The sequence below is a fragment of the Tamandua tetradactyla genome, chromosome 26 (genome assembly GCF_023851605.1).
Source record: "Tamandua tetradactyla isolate mTamTet1 chromosome 26, mTamTet1.pri, whole genome shotgun sequence".
NCBI classification, from domain to species: domain Eukaryota; kingdom Metazoa; phylum Chordata; class Mammalia; order Pilosa; family Myrmecophagidae; genus Tamandua; species Tamandua tetradactyla.
Window position 1 is genome coordinate 43550581 of NC_135352.1, and position 19741 is coordinate 43570321.

The following is a 19741-nucleotide window of genomic DNA, read 5'->3' on the forward strand; positions in this document are numbered from 1 at the left end:
TGGGTTCGATTCCTAGCCCATGTACTGCCCAAAAACAAACAAAGAAAAAAACAAACAAAAATTCAAATAATGTTGCAATAATAGGATACTCACATGAAAAAGAATGAAATGTGACCCCAGCTATACAGGATGCAAACAAACAAAAGTAATTAGGTGACATTTTTAAAAATACTTGCATTACTAACTCAAAAATAAAAACTAATGAAGACATTAAAATTGAGAGTAGAGAAAACTTAACATAGGGTTAAAGTAAATCTAATTTATATTATTTATAAGTGATAAGACTTTTTTTGCTTTTCTAGAATTCCGGGAGGAAATTTTAAGTAGTACTGATGGAAGGATCGAAGTACATTTTATGCTATTTTCTTTTTAAATTTTTTCCGTTGCCTGTAAGTGTTCATAGTTGCTGAGAGTTCAGTTGAGGCAAAATTAACAACATTGATGATGGCCCATTTTACATTTAAAATGTCTGTTTATATTATTCCCCACGGATCTCTGCACTGAATTTGAAGATTCTGTCCTAAATGTTTTGCTTATCTACTTACTTTGAATAGAAAGAAGCTGATAGTATTGAAGGACAAGAAGAGAGTGAAGAGGCTGACACCAGACGCAAAAAAATTGAAGCACTTAAGGTATTGAGTAGAAACAATATGGGTTTTCTTAGAGAAAATTGAAACCTAAGGTACAGATTTGTGTTCTTACTCGGGCATAGTTAAATTACTTTGTTCATTTGACTTCATTTCTTTCTCTTCTATCCCTCATTTTTTGATTTCTGAAAAATAGCATGTTTCGTTTAATTTATTATTTATTATTGTTATTATTAATACATTATGTATCATTTACTTATATATTTAGAAGAGAAATTAAATGAAACCACAGGATAAATACATGAAACTCTCATATGGATAACTTAAAAAGGAAAAAAATAAATGAAAATTTTATTATTGCCAGGTTTGTGACAATAAAAGAAATGAAGTCCATGTATAATAATTATTGTTTTAAATTTTTATTTCCATTAAAATGTAGCTGCATTTATTTGTTTAGATTTTTCTGAAGATTTGTTTTTTGCTTTAATTAACAGACTTTGTTTTTTAGAGCAGGTTTATAGGAAGATAGAGCAGAAAATACAGAGCTCCCATATACTTATATCTCCTCTGCTATGCAGTTTTCCCTATTATTTGCATTAATGTGGTACATTTGTACAATTGATAAACCAATATCAACAGATTAGTATTGCCTAAAGCCCATAGTTCATATTAGGGTTTTGTTGCCTGTTCTTTGTGTTGTATATTCTTTGGGTTGTGTAAGTTTTATGGGTTTCGACAAATGCCCTGCATTTATTTTCATTCAACAGGGATTTATCGAACATCTTCTGTGAGCCAAATCCTATATTCTTTGTGCTGAAGATATAGGGTGAGCTTACGTTCTTATTCTGGAAACACATGCACACACATACACACATACACACATGCTTCTTTTTTGGTTAATAAGTAAATCTTGTCTTTATAGACTGAAAGAAACTCTATACTGTACTCTCTGATAAGTAGTTTTGTTGACTCTTTTTTTCAGGCCCAAGCAAATGCACGTGCTGCTGTGTTAAAAGAACAACTAGAGCGAAAGAGAAAGGAAGCATATGAGAGAGAAAAGAAAGTGTGGGAAGAGCATGTAAGATATATCTCGTATTATTAATTCTGATCATATTAATGTTCTTATATATCTTGCTGGATAATTGAACAGCATTATAATTTTGTAAATTTTTTTCTGTTCTTTTGTTTCTCTCTCCATCTCACTTTCTCTCATATTTAATGATAATTTATGTGGAAATTATTTGGGGGTTTCATTTGAGGGAAGAACCTAATTTTATCAGTCTTTCTGTCCATCTAGCTCTCAATTTATCTACTTATTTATTCATATATTTATTTTATTTATTGCCAAGTGCTGATCTCAGTCTCAGCATCATTTAGTGACTCCAGCTTCTTTCCTCCACATACTTGAAACACTACTATTAAGACTTACTAAATTCTTGCATGTACTGAAGAAAGAATCTCCAGCATTTCCGTATCAGGCTGTGTCTTTTCTGGACACTCCATTCTGCCAGCAGCACATTTCATGTTAGTGATTGTGGGTTTAGAGCACGTTTTAATTTCTGGTAGAGTTCTTTCCCCACTTCTCCTTTACTCCTCTTTTTTACATTTGTTTTCTGTAGTTTTTTGCTTTCTTTTTTCTTTACTAGATAAATTTTAGGCTAATTTTTGTTCTCTGTTTTTAAAACATCCTGTTGGTATTTAGATTGGCATTATGTTAAGCCTGTAAATTAACTTGAAAGGAATTTTTAAATGTTTATTATAATTAGTCTTCATCCAGGAACATGTTAAATTTCTGCATTTACTCATAGTTTCTTGTACATCTCTTACACGGTTTTGATAGTTTATTTATATATATATATATATATATCTGTTGTGTTTCCTGTTAAGGTTGATTCTAGATCACAGTTCCAGTTCTGTTTTTAAAGGAATTACTTTTTCTAACAGGATAGGTGCTGATATTTGTGGAAATTGTTGGGTTTTGCTCATCTCTTATCCAGTGAGTTTTCCTTTTTACCAATATTTACCAGTTTTCTGTTAATTATCAGCATTTTCAAGCATGTGACTAACAGTAAAAACTAGTCATGATAATCGTGATAACTATTCTTCAGTTTAGAAACTGCTCATTATAGAAATATGTGCTAGTGGAGCGCCTGGTCTTCAGTGGCCGGTGATTGGCGGAACTTCACTAAAAATGGCCAAGCAGCAGCCAACTCAGTTTGTGAATCCAGAAACTCCTGGCTGTGTTGGATTTGCAAATCTTGCTAATCAAATGCACCTAAAATCCATTAAAAAAGGTTTTGAGTTCACACTACTCGTGGTCAGTGAATCGGGTCTAGGAAAATCAACTCTCATAAGCAGCCTTTTCTTGACTGATCTCTACCCAGAAAGAATCATATCTGGAACAGCAGAGAAAGTGGAAAGAACTGTCCAAATTGAAGCTTCAGCAGTTGAGATCAAAGAGCAAGGAGTCAAGCTGCGCCAGACCATGGTGGACACACCCAGCTGTGGTGACGCCATCAACTGCAGGGACTGTTTTAAGACCGTTATCTCACATGCATGAACAATTTGAACGGTACCTGCATGGTGAGAATGGGTTGAATTGACGTCACATCATAGATAATCAAGTGCATTGCTGTTTTTACTTTATTTTACCTGTTGAACATGGCCGTAAGCCCTTAGATGTGGCATTCATGAAGGCAGTACACAACAAGGTCAACGTTGTCCCTGTCATTGCCAGGGCCGACAGGCTGACCCTGAAAGAGCAGGAGCGGCTCAAGAGGAGGATTCTGGATGAAACTGAAGAACGTAATATCAAAATCTGTCTCTTACCTGATGCAGAGTCAGATGAAGATGAGGATTTTAAAGTGCAAACTAGATTTCTCAAGGTCAGCATTCCGTTTTCTGTGGTTGGATCCAATCATTGATTGAAGCCAAAGGTAAGAAGGTTAGAGGCTGCTCTTCCTTGGGGAGTCCTCGAGGTGGGAAACCCAGAGCACGGTGACTTCCTGAAAGTGAGGGCAATGCTCGTCACCCACATGCAGGAGCCACAGGCGGTGACCCAGGACCTCCACTGGGAGAAATTCTATTCCAAAGGCTCAAGAGGAGCCACAGGAAAGTAGAGAATGAGGATGCAAATCAAGACCGGGTCTTACTAGAAAAGGAAGCTGAGCTTTGTGGTATACAGAAGATGACTGCAAGAGTGCAGGTGCAGATGCAGATGCAAATGCAGGGAGGAGAGGGTGAGAGCAGTGCTCCTGGGCATCACGTATGAGGAACTGCTCTCCAAGATAACAGGAACTGCTTTCCAAGATAAAAAAAGAAAACATTTCAGAGGAGGGATAAAGTTCCCTGTTTTTAATGAGGTGGTTGGAAGATTGTCCATCCAAATTTGACAGTATCTGTGCCTGAGAATTTAATTTTGTAGAAACTTCTATATGTTTGGCATGACGTATTTTTTACTTTTGTTTTGCATTGCTGTTATTTCCTGAGGTGAACTGTCTATTTTCATTTTTCTTCCCCCTTAACTAACACTGCTCTTAGAATTGTTTCAAGGATCACTCACATGCTTAGTTAATATTCAGTTTTTCCGTTTCAGCTGGCCTAAATGTCTCATCATTGATGAGCACTCTTGATTTTTATCTAAAAACAAATTAAGATTTACTCAGAATGTTCCTGAGTATAGCAGTACCTACCTGGTGATACTGAAAGAAGAGCTGACTTATTTAGTAATAGCACTGCACAGAGACTCTGCTCACTTCCTTGCTTTTGTGTGGGAAAAACACCTAAAACCGGTTTAGCTGCTAGAATTCAACACCCTTAATTCATCTGCACGTTCATCTGTTTACCAACGAAAATGAATTAGAATTATCTATTGCTATATGTTTATGCTTAGTTTTTTTTTTTAGAACAGGTTTTTAGGGGTGAATTTTAAGAAGTGTCTGGAATTTACTGCTGGATAATTTTTTTTAATAATTTTAACATTTGTTTCCCCTATTATTTATTTATTTTAATCCATGTTTTACTCATCTGTCCATAAGGTAGATAAGAGGAAACATCAGACACAAGGTTTTCACAATCACACAGTCACATTGCAAAAGCTATATCATTATACAATCATCTTCAAAAAACATGGCTACTGGAACACAGCTCTACATTTTCAGGCAGTTCGCTCCAGCCTCTCCATTGCATCTTGGCTAAGGTGTATATCTATTTAATGTGTAAGAGCAACCTCCAGGATAATCACTAGACTCTGTTTGGAATCTCTCAGCCATTGATGCTTTATTTTGTCTCATTTCTCTCTTTCCCCTTTCGATCAAAAAGGTTTTCTCAATTCCTTGATGCTAAGTCCCAGCTCATTCTAGGGTTTCTGTCCCATGTGCCAGAAAGGTCCACACCCCTGGGAGTCATGTCCCACATAGAGAGGGGGAAGGCGGTGAGTTTGCTTCTCATGTTGGCTGAGAGAGAGAGGCCACATCTGAGCAACTAAAGAGGTTCTCTTGTGGGTAACTCTTAGGCCTAATTTTAAGTAGGCTTAGCCTATCCTTTGTGGGGTTAAGTTTATATGAACAAATCCCAAGACTGGGGACTCAGCCTATTGCTTTGGGTGTCCCCACTGCTTACGAGAATATCAAGAATTCTCTACTTGGGGAAGTTGAATTTTCCCCCTTTCTCACCATTCCCCCAAGTGGACTTTGCAAATACTTTTTTATCCACTGTTCAAATGACTCTGGGATTTCTTGGGACATCACTCTGGACAAACCTATAAATCTCATGCCCTACTCAAGGTTCCATGTACTTATGGTGTTCAATTAAGCTGTTATATTATATAATTTGTATTAGGAACTGCACTAGTCAAAATATAAATTTTGTACCAAATAAACATTTTTTTTTGCTTTAGACTCACACATAAGTTAAAGTTTTAAAATATTAATTGCCATCTATTTTCAACACCCTGCTTTATTGACATTCCTTTGTTCTTCATCATGCATACATTTTTAAATTTGTACGTTTAGTCACTATCATTTTACGCTCTAGGCATTCCTTGATTATACTATCTCAATCTTAAAAATGTATCTTTCTTTCGATTTCATTTGTGCCCGCAGGCCTCCTCCCTCTATCATTCTCACATTCAGCTTCATTCAGTGTTCTAACTTTATTGTATTACAGTTAGGTAATATCGTGCTATCCATTTCTGAATTTGTACAATTAGTCCCATTGCACAATCTTTATCCCTTCAGTTCTAGTTACCCAGTATCTACCCTATTTCTATCTTCTGATGACCTCTGTTCTTTTTTTTTTTTTTTTTTTTCACTTTTTTTTTTATTAATTAAAAAAAGAATTAACAAAACAATTAGAAATCATTCCAATCTACATGTACAATCAGTAATTCTTAATAACATCACATAGTTGCATATTCATCATTTCTTAGTACATTTGCATCCATTTAGAAAAAGAAATAAAAAGACAACAGAATAAGAATTAAAACAATAATAGAAAGAAAAAAAACAAAAACAAAAAACCTATACCTCACATGCAGCTTCATTCAGTGTTTTAACATAATTGCATTACAATTGAGTAGTATTGTGCTGTCCATTTCTGAGTTTTTATATCCAGTCCCGTTGTACAGTCTGTATCCCTTCATCTCCAATTATCCCTTCTCTTTTTTTTTTTTTTTTTTTAATTAACGGAAAAAAAGAAATTAACCCAACATTTAGAGATCATACCATTCTACACATGCAATCATTAATTCTTAACATCATCACATAGATGCATGATCATCATTTCTTAGTACATTTGCATTGGTTTAGAAGAACTAGCAACATAACCGAAAAAGATATAGAATGTTAATATAGAGAAAAAAATAAAAGTAATAATAGTAAAATCAAAACAAAACAACACAAAACAAAACAAAAACCTATAGCTCAGATGCAGCTTCATTCAGTGTTTTAACATGATTACTTTACAATTAGGTATTATTGTGCTGTCCATTTTTGAGTTTTTGTATCTAGTCCTGTTGCACAGTCTGTATCCCTTCAGCTTCAATTACCCATTGTCTTACCCTGTTTCTAACTCCTGCTGAACTCTGTTACCAATGACATATTTCAAGTTTATTCTCGAATGTCCGTTCACATCAGTGGGACCATACAGTATTTGTCCTTTACTTTTTGGCTGGATTCACTCAGCATAATATTCTCTAGGTCCATCCATGTTATTACATGCTTCATAAATTTATCTTGTCTTAAAGCTGCATAATATTCCATCGTATGTATATACCACAGTTTGTTTAGCCACTCTTCTGTTGATGGAGATTTTGGCAGTTTCCATCTCTTTGCAATTGTAAATAATGCTGCTATAAACATTGGTGTGCAAATGTCCGTTTGTGTCTTTGCCCTTAAGTCCTTTGAGTAGATACCTAGCAATGGTATTGCTGGGTCGTATGGCAGTTCTATATTCAGCTTTTTGAGGAACCGCCAAACTGCCTTCCACAGTGGTTGCACCCTTTGACATTCCCACCAACAGTGGATAAGTGTGCCTCTTTCTCCGCATCCTCTCCAGCATTTGTCATTTTCTGTTTTGTTGATAATGGCCATTCTGGTGGGTGTGAGATGATATCTCATTGTGGTTTTTTTTTTTTTTTTTTTTTTTTAAAGGAAAGACAGAGAGAAGGAAGGAAGGATAGAAGGAAGGAAGAGAGGAAGAAAGGGAAACATCTTTTAAACATTTTCTTGTTTTATTGTATTTTGTTTCTCCGTTTTCGTTACATGGGCTGGGGCCGGGAATCGAACCGAAGTCCTCCGGCGTAGCAGGCAAGCACTTTGCCCGCTGAGCCACCGCGGCCCGCCCTCATTGTGGTTTTGATTTGCATTTCTCTAATGGCCAGGGACATTGAGCATCTCTTCATGTGCCTCTTGGCCATCCGTATTTCCTCTTCTGAGAGGTGTCTGTTCAAGTCTTTTTCCCATTTTGTAATTGGGTTCGCTGTCTTTTTGTTGTTGAGTTGAACAATCTCTTTATAAATTCTGGATACTAGACCTTTATCTGATATATCATTTCCAAATATTGTCTCCCATTGTGAAGGCTGTCTTTCTACTTTCTTGATGAAGTTCTTTGATGCACAAAAGTGTTTAATTTTGAGGAGTTCCCATTTATTTATTTCCTTCTTCAGTGCTCTTGCTTTAGGTTTAAGGTCCATAAAACCGCCTCCAGTTGTAAGATCCATAAGATATCTCCCAACATTTTCCTCTAACTGTTTTATGGTCTTAGACCTAATGTTTAGATCTTTGATCCATTTTGAGTTAACTTTTGTATAGGGTGTGAGAGATGGGTCTTCTTTCATTCTTTTGCATATGGAGATCCAGTTCTCTAGGCACCATTTATTGAAGAGACTGCTCTGTCCCAGGTGAGTTGGCTTGACTGCCTTATCAAAGATCAAATGTCCATAGATGAGAGGGTCTATATCTGAGCACTCTATTCGATTCCATTGGTCGATATATCTATCTTTATGCCAATACCATGCTGTTTTGACCACTGTGGCTTCATAATATGCCTTAAAGTCAGGCAGCGCGAGACCTCCAGCTTCGTTTTTTTTCCTCAAGATGTTTTTAGCAATTCGGAGCACCCTGCCCTTCCAGATAAATTTGCTTATTGGTTTTTCTATTTCTGAAAAATAAGTTGTTGGGATTTTGATTGGTATTGCATTGAATCTGTAAATCAATTTAGGTAGGATTGACATCTTAACTATATTTAGTCTTCCAATCCATGAACACGGTATGCCCTTCCATCTATTTAGGTCTTCTGTGATTTCTTTTAGCAGTTTTTTGTAGTTTTCTTTATATAGGTTTTTTGTCTCTTTAGTTAAATTTATTCCTAGGTATTTTATTCTTTTAGTTGCAATTGTAAATGGGATTCGTTTCTTGATTTCCCCCTCAGCTTGTTCATTACTAGTGTATAGAAATGCTACAGATTTTTGAATGTTGATCTTGTAACCTGCTACTTTGCTGTACTCATTTATTAGCTCTAGTAGTTTTGTTGTGGATTTTTCCGGGTTTTCGACGTATAGTATCATATCGTCTGCAAACAGTGATAGTTTTACTTCTTCCTTTCCAATTTTGATGCCTTGTATTTCTTTTTCTTGTCTAATTGCTCTGGCTAGAACCTCCAACACAATGTTGAATAATAGTGGTGATAGTGGACATCCTTGTCTTGTTCCTGATCTTAGGGGGAAAGTTTTCAGTTTTTCCCCATTGAGGATGATATTAGCTGTGGGTTTTTCATATATTCCCTCTATCATTTTAAGGAAGTTCCCTTGTATTCCTATCTTTTGAAGTGTTTTCAACAGGAAAGGATGTTGAATCTTGTCGAATGCCTTCTCTGCATCAATTGAGATGATCATGTGATTTTTCTGCTTTGATTTGTTGATATGGTGTATTACATTAATTGATTTTCTTATGTTGAACCATCCTTGCATACCTGGGATGAATCCTACTTGGTCATGATGTATAATTCTTTTAATGTGCTGTTGGATACGATTTGCTAGAATTTTATTGAGGATTTTTGCATCTGTATTCATTAGAGAGATTGGTCTGTAGTTTTCTTTTTTTGTAATATCTTTGCCTGGTTTTGGTATGAGGGTGATGTTGGCTTCATAGAATGAATTAGGTAGTTTTCCCTCCACTTCGATTTTTTTGAAGAGTTTGAAGAGAATTGGTACTAATTCTTTCTGGAACGTTTGGTAGAATTCACATGTGAAGCCATCTGGTCCTGGACTTTTCTTTTTAGGAAGCTTTTGAATGACTAATTCAATTTCTTTACTTGTGATTGGTTTGTTGAGGTCATCTATGTCTTCTTGAGTCAAAGTTGGTTGTTCATGTCTTTCCAGGAACCCGTCCATTTCCTCTAAATTGTTGTATTTATTAGCGTAAAGTTGTTCATAGTATCCTGTTATTACCTCCTTTATTTCTGTGAGGTCAGTAGTTATGTCTCCTCTTCCATTTCTGATCTTATTTATTTGCATCCTCTCTCTTCTTCTTTTTGTCAATCTTGCTAAGGGCCCATCAATCTTATTGATTTTCTCATAGAACCAACTTCTGGCCTTATTGATATTCTCTATTGTTTTCATGTTTTCAATTTCATTTATTTGTGCTCTAATCTTTGTTATTTCTTTCCTTTTGCTTGCTTTGGGGTTAGCTTGCTGTTCTTTCTCCAGTTCTTCCAAATGGATAGTTAATTCCTGAATTTTTGCCTTTTCTTCTTTTCTGATATAGGCATTTAGAGCAATAAATTTCCCTCTTAGCACTGCCTTTGCTGCGTCCCATAAGTTTTGATATGTTGTGTTTTCATTTTCATTCGCCTCGAGGTATTTGCTAATTTCCCTTGCAATTTCTTCTTTGACCCACTCGTTGTTTAGGAGTGTGTTGTTGAGCCTCCACGTATTTGTGAATTTTCTGGCACTCTGCCTATTATTGATTTCCAACATCATTCCTTTATGGTCCGAGAAAGTGTTGTGTAAGATTTCAATCTTTTTAAATTTGTTAAGACTTGCTTTGTGACCCAGCATATGGTCTATCTTTGAGAATGATCCATGAGCACTTGAGAAAAAGGTGTATCCTGCTGTTGTGGGATGTAATGTCCTATAAATGTCTATTAAGTCTAGTTCATTTATAGTAATATTCAGATTCTCTATTTCTTTGTTGATCCTCTGTCTAGATGTTCTGTCCCTTGATGAGAGTGGTGAGTTGAAGTCTCCAACTATTATGGTATATGAGTCTATTTCCCTTTTCAATGTTTGCAGTATATTCCTCACGTATTTTGGGGCATTCTGATTCGGTGCGTAAATATTTATGATTGTTATGTCTTCTTGTTTAATTGTTCCTTTTATTAGTATATAGTGTCCTTCTTTGTCTCTTTTAACTGTTTTACATTTGAAGTCTAATTTGTTGGATATTAGTATAGCCACTCCTGCTCTTTTCTGGTTGTTATTTGCATGAAATATCTTTTCCCAACCTTTCACTTTCAACCTATGTTTATCTTTGGGTCTAAGATGTGTTTCCTGTAGACAGCATATAGAAGTATCCTGTTTTTTAATCCATTCTGCCAATCTATGTCTTTTGATTGGGGAATTCAGTCCATTGACATTTAGTGTTATTACTGTTTGGATAATATTTTCCTCTAACATTTTGCCTTTTGTATTATATATATCATATCTGATTTTCCTTCTTTCTACACTCTTTTCCATATCTCTCTCTTCTGTCTTTTTGTATCTGACTCTAGTGCTCCCTTTAATATTTCTTGCAGAGCTGGTCTCTTGGTCACAAATTCTTTCAGTGACTTTTTGTCTGAGAATGTTTTAATTTCTCCCTCATTTTTGAAGGATAATTTTGCTGGATATAGGAGTCTTGGTTGGCAGTTTTTCTCTTTTAGTATTTTAAATATATCATCCCACTGTCTTCTAGCTTCCATGGTTTCTGCTGAGAAATCTACACAAAATCTTATTGGGTTTCCCTTGTATGTAATGGATTGTTTTTCTCTTGCTGCTTTCAAGATCTTCTCTTTCTCTTTGACCTCTGACATTCTAACTAGTAAGTGTCTTGGAGAACGCCTATTTGGGTCTAATCTCTTTGGGGTGCGCTGCACTTCTTGGATCTGTAAATTTAGGTCTTTCATAAGAGTTGGGAAATTTTCAGTGATAATTTCTTCCATTAGTTTTTCTCCTCCTTTTCCCTTCTCTTCTCCTTCTGGGACACCCACAACACGTATATTTGTGCGCTTCATATTGTCCTTGAGTTCCCTGATACCCTGTTCAAATTTTTCCATTCTTTTCCCTATAGTTTCTGTTTCTTTTTGGAATTCAGATGTTCCATCCTCCAAATCACTAATTCTATCTTCTGTCTCTTTAAATCTATCATTGTAGCTATCCATTATTTTTTCTATGTTTGCTACTTTATCCTTCACTTCCATAAGTTCTGCGATTTGTTTTTTCAGTTTTTCTATTTCTTCTTTATGTTCAGCCCATGTCCTCTTCATGTCCTCCCTCAATTTATCGATTTCATTTTGAAGAGGTTTTCCATTTCTGTTCGTATATTCAGCATTAGTTGTCTCAGCTCTTGTGTCTCATTTGAGCTATTGGTTTGTTCCTTTGACTGAGCCATATTCTCAATCTTTTGAGCGTGGACAGTTATCTTCTGCTGCTGGCGTCTGGGCATTTATTCAGATTTCTCTTGGTGTTGGGCCCAGCAAGGTTGTAATATTTTTCTGTGAAATCTCTGTGTTCTGTTTTTCTTATCCTGCCCAGTAGGTGGCGCTCGTGGCACCCGTTTGTCTGCGGGTCCCACCAGTAAAAGGTGCTGTGGGACCTTAAACTTTGGAAAACTCTCGCCGTCCTGGGGGTTCGCTAGCCGAAACGGCTTGAGCCGGCCCGGGGTCCGAACGCAGGGAGGGTTGCTGGTCGCCGCAGCCAGGGAAAGAGCCCGTCCGAATTTCCTAGTCGGCCCTGGGCAACAAGCGTGGCGGGAGGGCGCCAGCGGCAGCGGCCCGCCCGAGAGAGTGCACGTTCCCCGGGAGTCACGGGTTTGGAACGGGCCTCCCCCACCCGTCACCGTTCTCCGCGGCCTGGGGGTTTCCGATCCAATTCTCTCAGTTGGTCCGGGGGCTGCGCGTGGTGTGGGCGCCAGCCGTCTTTGTTTCAGGGGACCGCCTCTCCAATTCTCCCAGCCGGCCCAGGAAGGGGGAAGGGAGTAACTCCGGCCGCTTGCCAGCCCGCCCGGTAAGGCCCGCGCGCCTCGGCGATCTCACCCGAGCTGCTTCTCTCAGCCAGCCAGCCGTTCCAGGATGGGGTACGCTGTCTTTTTTATCTCTGTTGTGGCTTTGGGCGCTTTCTGTATCGTTTCTACTCCCCTAGTAGGTGTCCTGGAGAAGAAACTAAGATCCGCGCGTCTTACTAAGCCGCCATCTTCCAGGAAGTCTCGACCTCTGTTCTTAACTGAAATTAGCTGCTGATAGTTTTTAAAATCACTATTGCAGAGAACTTGCTACTTTTTTTTAACTTTTTTTATTGTATAGTATAACATATATTCAGAGCAAAGAAATAAAAAAGCAACAGATTTCAAAGCACTCTTCAAAAAGTGGTTACAGGACAGATCCCAGAGTTTGTCATGGGCTACCATACCATCCTCTCACATTTTACCTTCTAGCTGCTCCAGAATATAGGAGACTAGAAGGCTTAAATACTTTTTTATCATCACAATCGACTTTTTTTCCTTCTTCTTTTTTTTTTTTGTGACCAATAACATATATACAAAAGAAACTATTAATTTCCAAGCACAGCACCACAATTAGTTGCAGAACATATTTCAGACTCTGACATAGGTTATAATTTCACAATTTTTGGTTTTTACTTCTAGTTGCTCTAAAATACTGGAGACTAAAAGATATCAATTTAATGATTCAGCTTTCATATTCATTTGTTAAGTCCTGTCTTCTGTGTATAATTCCACCATCACCTTTGATCTTTCCATACCTCTCTTTGGGGTTGTTTGGGCTATGGCACTTCTAAATTTTTTATATTGAAAGGGTCTGTCACTAATATGGGGTAGGGAGATGATGTTCTGGAGAGGCTGGGCTAGGTGTCAGGACTTATCTGGACCAGGGACCCATCTGGAGGTTGTAGGTTTCTGGAAAGTTACCGTAGTGCCTGGAACCCTTGTGGAATCTTATCTATTGCCCTAGGTGTTCTTTAGGATGGGCTGGAATGGTCCTGGTTGGGAGTTGGCAGGTGATGATAAGTAGCAAGGTCTACCTGAAACTTGCATAAGAGGAACTTCCATAGTAGCCTGTCGAATCTACTTGATCTCTCTCTGCCACTAATACTTTATCAATTACACTTCTTTTCCGCCTTTTGGTCAGGATGTCATTGTTGATCCCATGGTGCCAGGTCTGGATTCATCCCTGGAAGTCCTCTTCCATGTTGCTAGCGAGACTTTCACCCCTGCATGTCATATCCCACATAGAGGGGGAGGGCAACGATTTCACTTGCCGAGTTGGACTTAGAGAGACTGAGACCACATCTGAGCAACAACAGAGGTCTTCCAGAAGTAACACTTAGGCATGCCTATAGGTAGTCTCAGCTTCTGTGTTACCTACATAAGCTTCACAAGAGTAAGCCTCATGATTGAGGGCATGGCCTATTGATTTGGATAGCCCAAAAGTTTGACACAGTATCAGGGGATTCCCTGATGGTAAGGTTTAATAGTTCTGTATTCTTTCTCCCCTCCCTCAGGCCACTTTGCCAATACTTTCTGATTATCTGGGTAATATACTCTAGGATGTTTCCAGACATTACAATAATCTATACAGAATTAAAGGACCTCTTTCTCGTTCTGTGCTCTGTGTCTCAGTTGTTCAAATGAACTATACAGATAGGTTGAATTAGATTTTGCACTACAGAAAATTTCAGTTCCAGATCAAGTAAACCTTTCTTCCATTGGTCTCTAAGAGTATGTGTGGTTCTAAAATAGAGACACTGTCTTTCTTACCCTTATGTTCTGAATTACTTTTAACCCCAACCTTTCGGCTTTATTTTATCTCTAAATCTCAGGTTATATATATAAAACAGCCTCTCAAAATCCAGAAATAATAATCACCACTTCAAACTTAATGTGTCTGCTCTAAACGCTTACAATCTAGGCCCCTGTTTTCTTATAAACATTTTCTAAAGGTGACCATACCATTGTTATTTTTTTCTTTCTGGCTTATTTTGTCTCACCAAATGTCTCACGTGTTCATTTATATAGTTGTGTGCCTCACAGCATTGTTCCTTTTTGTAGCAGCACAATCTTTGTTCATAAGTATAGTTTTCGCCATTCTACTTCTCCGTCAGTGCATCATTCAGCCACCTGCATTCATCGGGCATCATGTAGAAGGCCCAAAGTCCACAGTCCATTAGCATTCTCAATTTTAGATAATTTCCTTGTTCCCAAGAGACAGAAAACCAATACACACACCCTCATCAAACCGGAAATCTAAACCTCTTCTTAACTCTTGTCCATCACCCCATTATTTACCTCTGCTCTTGCTGTGGTAGTGCTGATAACTTACTTTTGAACATAGCTTATAGCATGCAATAGCAGTTTTCCCCCTGTACTTGGACTCTTTATACAAGAATCATATCTTTGAAGCAATTCTTACAAGAACTCATTCATATTTCTACTGTGAGTCAAGGGGACACATAGGGCTGTACAACCCCTTTCAATCTTGTTCATCTTCAATATGATAAATCTACTTAGAGACCCACTAGAGAATCCCCTTCACTCATATTGATTCCCTTACATTGGAGTTCAACCTCATTAGCTAGCAGTTCATCCATCTCTAGCTTCTGTGAATCTGTAAGTCCCCTATATTCTGTATTATAAATCTCTGATTATACTTTTATGCTGGTCATAAAAGTGGAATCATACGATATCCTTTTGTGTCTGGCTAATTTCACTCAGCATTATGTCCTCAGGGCTCATCCAACTTGTCATGTACTTCAGGATGTCATTTTCTCTTACTCCTGCATAATATTCCATTGTATGTATATACCACATTTCGTTGATCTGCTCATCTATTGATGGGCATTTGGTTTGTTTTCATCTTTTGGCAATCCTGAATAATGCTGCTATGAACATCTGTATGCAAATGTCTGTTTGTGTCATTGCTTTTACCTCTTCTGGGTATAGTAGTGCTCTGGCTGGGTTATATATAGGGCAAGTCAATATTTCATGTCCTAAGAAAACATCAAGCAGTCTTCTATAATGGCTGCAGCTTATACATTCTCACCAGTAGCGCATAAGTATCCCAGGTTCTCCACATCCTCTCCAGCATTTATAGTTTGCTGTTTATTTAATAGCAGCCATTCTTATGGTGTGATGTGATCTTATTGTAATCTTGGTCTGCATTTCCCTTAAAGCAAGTGAAAATGAGCATCTGTCTCTTCATGTGCTTTTGAGCCATCTGTATTTGCTCTTCAGAAAATGCCTATTCATATCTTTAGCCCATTTTGTAATTGGATTGTTTGTTCTTTTGTTGTTGAGTTGTATGATTTCTTTGTATATATAAGAAATCAAACCTTTGTGTGATATGTGATTTTTCCCATTGAGTTGGCTGCCTCCTTCACCTTTTTGACAAAGTCTTTTAAGGTACAGAAGCATTTGATTTTGAGAAGCTCCCATTTACCTATTTTGTTGTTGTTGTTGTTGCATGTGCTTTGGGTGTAAAGTTTAGGAAGCTGCCTCCTATTACTAGGTCTTGAAGAGGTTTCCTTACATTTTTGTCTAGAAGCTTTATACTGCTATTTTTTATGTTTAGGTATTTGATCCACTTTGAGTTAATTTTTGCATACAGTGTATGTCCTCTTTCATTCTCTTGGCTATTGATATCCAGTTCTTCCATGCCCAATTATTGAAAAGACTATTTTCTCCCAGTTCAGAGGATTTGGGGGCCTTTTCAAAAATCAGTTGACCGTAGATTTTGTGGTCTGTTTCTGCACTCGCAATTCGATCCATTGGTCACTGCTTCTGTTTTTGTGCCATTACTATGCTGTTTTGACCACTGTAGCTTTATAATAGGTTTTAAAGTTAGGGAGCCGTTAATCCTCCCGCTTTGTTCTTCTTTTTTAGGATGCTTTTAGCTATTTTGGGTCTCTTTCCCTTCCAGATGAATTTGGAAGTTAGCTTTTCCAAATCTTCAAAGTAGGTTGTTGGAATTTTGATTGGTACTATGTTAAATCTTGTATTAGTTAGGGTTCTCTGGAGAAACAGAATCAATAAGGGACACTCGCAAATATGAAATTTATAAAAGTGTCTCACATGACCATGGGAATGCAGAGTCCAAAATCCGCAGGGCAGGCTGTGAAGCCGACGAGTCTGATGGAGGGTCTGGACGAACTCCACAGGAGAGGCTGGCTCACCAGCCGAAACAGGAAGAGCCTTTCTCTTCTGAATCCACCTTAAAAGGCTTCCAGGGATCAGATTAAGCATTAATCATTGCAGAAGACCCTCCCCTTTGAGATTAAGCATTACTCACTGCAGCAGACACTCCCCTTTGACTGACTACAAATGGAATCAGCTGTGGATGTAGGTGACATGATCATGATTTAATTCTATGAAATGTCCTCTTTGCAAAAGACAGGCCAGCACTTGCCCAACCAGACAGAAGGTACCACCACTTGGCCAAGTTGACACATGAACCTGACCATGACAAATCTGTAGATCAATTTGGGGAGAATTGACATCTTAACTATATTTAGCCTTCCTATCCGTGAGCAGGGAATGTCTTTCCACCTATTTAGATCTCCTTTGATTTCTTGTAGCCAAGTTATGTAGTTTTCTGTGTACAAGTCCTTTAGGTCCCTAGTTGAGTTCATTCCTAAGTATTTGATTATTTTGATTGCTATTTTGAATGAAATTTCTTCCTTAACTGACTCCTCAGCTAGGTCATTGCTTGTGTATATAAATGTTACTGATTTTTGCACATTGCTGAATTTGTTTATTGTCTCAAGTAACTTTGCTGTAGATTTCTCAGGGTCTTCCAAGTATTGTACCATATCATCTGCAAATAATGAGAGGTTTACTTCTTCCTTTCCAGTTTGAATGCCTCTTATTTCTTTGTCCTGCCTGATTGTTCTAGCTAGAACTTCTAGCACAATGTTGAATAATAATGGTGGCAGTGGGCATCCTTGTCTTGTCCCCAATTTTAGGGGGAAGGCTTTCAGTCTCCCTCCATTGAGTATGATGCTGGCTATCGGTTTTCATATATTCCCTTTATCCTATTGAGTTAGTTACCTTTGATTCCAATCTTTTGGAGTGTTTTTATCAGAAAAGGATGCTGAATTTTGTCGAATGCTTTTTCAGCATCAGTCAAGATCATCATGTAATTTTTTCCCTTTTGATTTGTTAATGTGCTGTATTATATTAATTGATTTTCTTGCGTTGAACCATCCTTGCATTCGTGGCATCAACCCCTCTTCCTCATGGTATATAATTCTTTTAATGTGCTGTTGCATTTGATTTGCTAATATTTTATTGAGAATTTTTGCATCCATGTTCATTAGGGAGATTGTCCTTTAGTTTTCTTTTCTTATTGCATCTTTACCTGGTTTTGGTATTAAAATGATATTAGCTTCATAAAATGAGTTAGGTAGAGTTCCTTTTTCCTCAGTTTTTTCGAAAAGCTTGAGCAGGATTGGTGTTAGTTCTTTCTGGAATGTTTGATAAAATTCCCCTGTGATGCCATCTGGCCCTGGGCTTTTCTTTGTAGGAAGATTTTGGATGATTGATTGAATCTCTTTACTTGTGATTGGTTTGTTGAGATCTGTTTCTTCCTGAGGCAGTGTAGCTTGTTTGTGCATCTCCAGGAATTTGTCCATTTCGTCTAAGTTGTCTTGTTTGTTGGCGTGTAAGTTTTCATACTATCCTCTTGTGATATCTTTTACTTCTTCAGGGTTTGTGGTTACGCACCCCTTCTCATTTCTGATTTTGTTTATTTGCATCCTCTCTCTTTTTTTCTTGGTCAGTCTTATTAGTGGCCCATCAATTTTTTAGATTTTCTCAAAGAACCAACTTTCGGTTTTATTGATTCTTTCTTTTGTTATTTTGGCCTCCCATTCATTTATCTCTGCTTTAATCTTTGTTATTTCTGTTCCTTTTGCTTTGGGGTTAGTTTCCTGTTGTTTCTCAAATTCCTCCAGGTTTGCTGTTAAGTCCTCAATTTTTGCTCTTTCTTGTTTTTTAATATAGGCATTTAAGGCAATAAATTTCCCTCTCAGCACAGCCTTTGCCACATCCCATTTAAGTCTGATAAGTTGTATTCTTATTTTCATTCATCTCCAGATAGCTGCTGATTTCTCTAGCACCTTCTTCTTTGACCCACTGGTTGTACAAGAGTGCATTATTTAATCTCCATATATTTGTGAATGTTCTCGTTCTTTGGTGGTTATTGAGATCCAGCTTCATCCCATTGTGATCAGAGAAAGTGCTTTGAATAATTTCAATATTTTTAAATTTATGAAGACCTGTTTTGTGCCCTAGCATATAATCTATCCTGCAGAATGTTCCTTGAGCCCTAAAGAAGAATGTATAACCTTGTGCTTTGGGGTATGATGACCTATATATGTCTGTTAGGTCTAATTCATTTATCAAGGTATTTATCTTCTCTGTTTCCTTGTTGATCTTTTGTCTGGTTGTTCTATCTGTAGATGACAGTGGTGTACTGAAGTCTTCTACTGTTATTGCTGAAACATGTATACCTCCAGTTTTGCCAATATCTGTCTCATGTGCTTTGGAGGTCCTTGACTGGGAGCATAAATGTTTATGATTGTTATATCTTCTTGGTGAATTGACCTTTAATTAGTATGTAGTGTCCTTCTTTGTCTCTTATTGTGCCTTTATATTTAAAGTCTATTTTGCCCGATATTGATATACCTACTCCTGCTTTCTTTTGGCTACAGCTTGCATAGAAGATTTTTCCCATCCTTTCACTTTCAATCTATTTGTATCTGTGTGTCTAAGATGAGTCTTTTATAAGTAGCATATAGCTGAATTATGTTTCTTAATCCATTCTGCCAATCTGTTAGGTCCGGCCATTAACATTCAGAGTTTCTGCTAAAAAGGCATTTCTTGATTCCATCTTATTTTTTATTTTATTTGTCAGCTCTATATATTCTTTTCCCTCTTTCTCTTTGTATTCTTTAAATTACCCATAGTAGTTCTCTTCAATTCTGTGCCCTCTTCCAGCCCTCCCTCTCCAGTCTTTTTTTTTCAACTGGCAGAATTCCTTTTAGTATTTCTTGTAGGTCCAGTCTCTGGTTAACAAATTCTTTCAGGACTTCTTTGTCTGTGAAAGCTTTCATCTCTCCCTCAATTTTAAAGGACAGTTTGGCTGAGTACAGAATTCTTGGCTGAAAGTCTTTCTCTTTCAGGATCTTGAATAAATCATACCACTGCCTCCTTGCCTCTAGGGTGCTAGTTGTGTAGTCTGAATAAGTCAAACTCAGTCTTAACTGATTTCCCTTGTATGTAGTAGATTGTTTTTCTCTTGCCACTTTCAGGATTTTCTGCTTCTCTTCAGTGTTTGACAGACTGATTAGTATGTGCCTTGGGGAAGGCCTATTTGGATTATTCTGT

The 19741-nt window shown here is 37.4% G+C and overlaps 1 protein-coding gene across 17 annotated transcripts in view; it reads left to right on the top strand.

Moving 5' to 3' along the window:
• The window catches only part of NEK1 (NIMA related kinase 1), a 295240-nt gene that overhangs the window by 157833 nt on the left and 117666 nt on the right, over positions 1 to 19741 (top strand). For 15 of the 17 annotated variants that reach the window (XM_077144462.1, XM_077144465.1, XM_077144468.1 and 12 more), the window contains 2 exons: positions 555 to 632; positions 1570 to 1665. In XM_077144462.1, coding sequence (XP_077000577.1) covers positions 555 to 632; positions 1570 to 1665 — 174 coding nt within the window. Of the gene's footprint in view, positions 1 to 554; positions 633 to 1569; positions 1666 to 2971; positions 3297 to 3324; positions 3524 to 19741 lie in introns of those variants that run through there. The other 2 variants (XR_013169104.1, XM_077144478.1) reach the window with 2 other exon arrangements.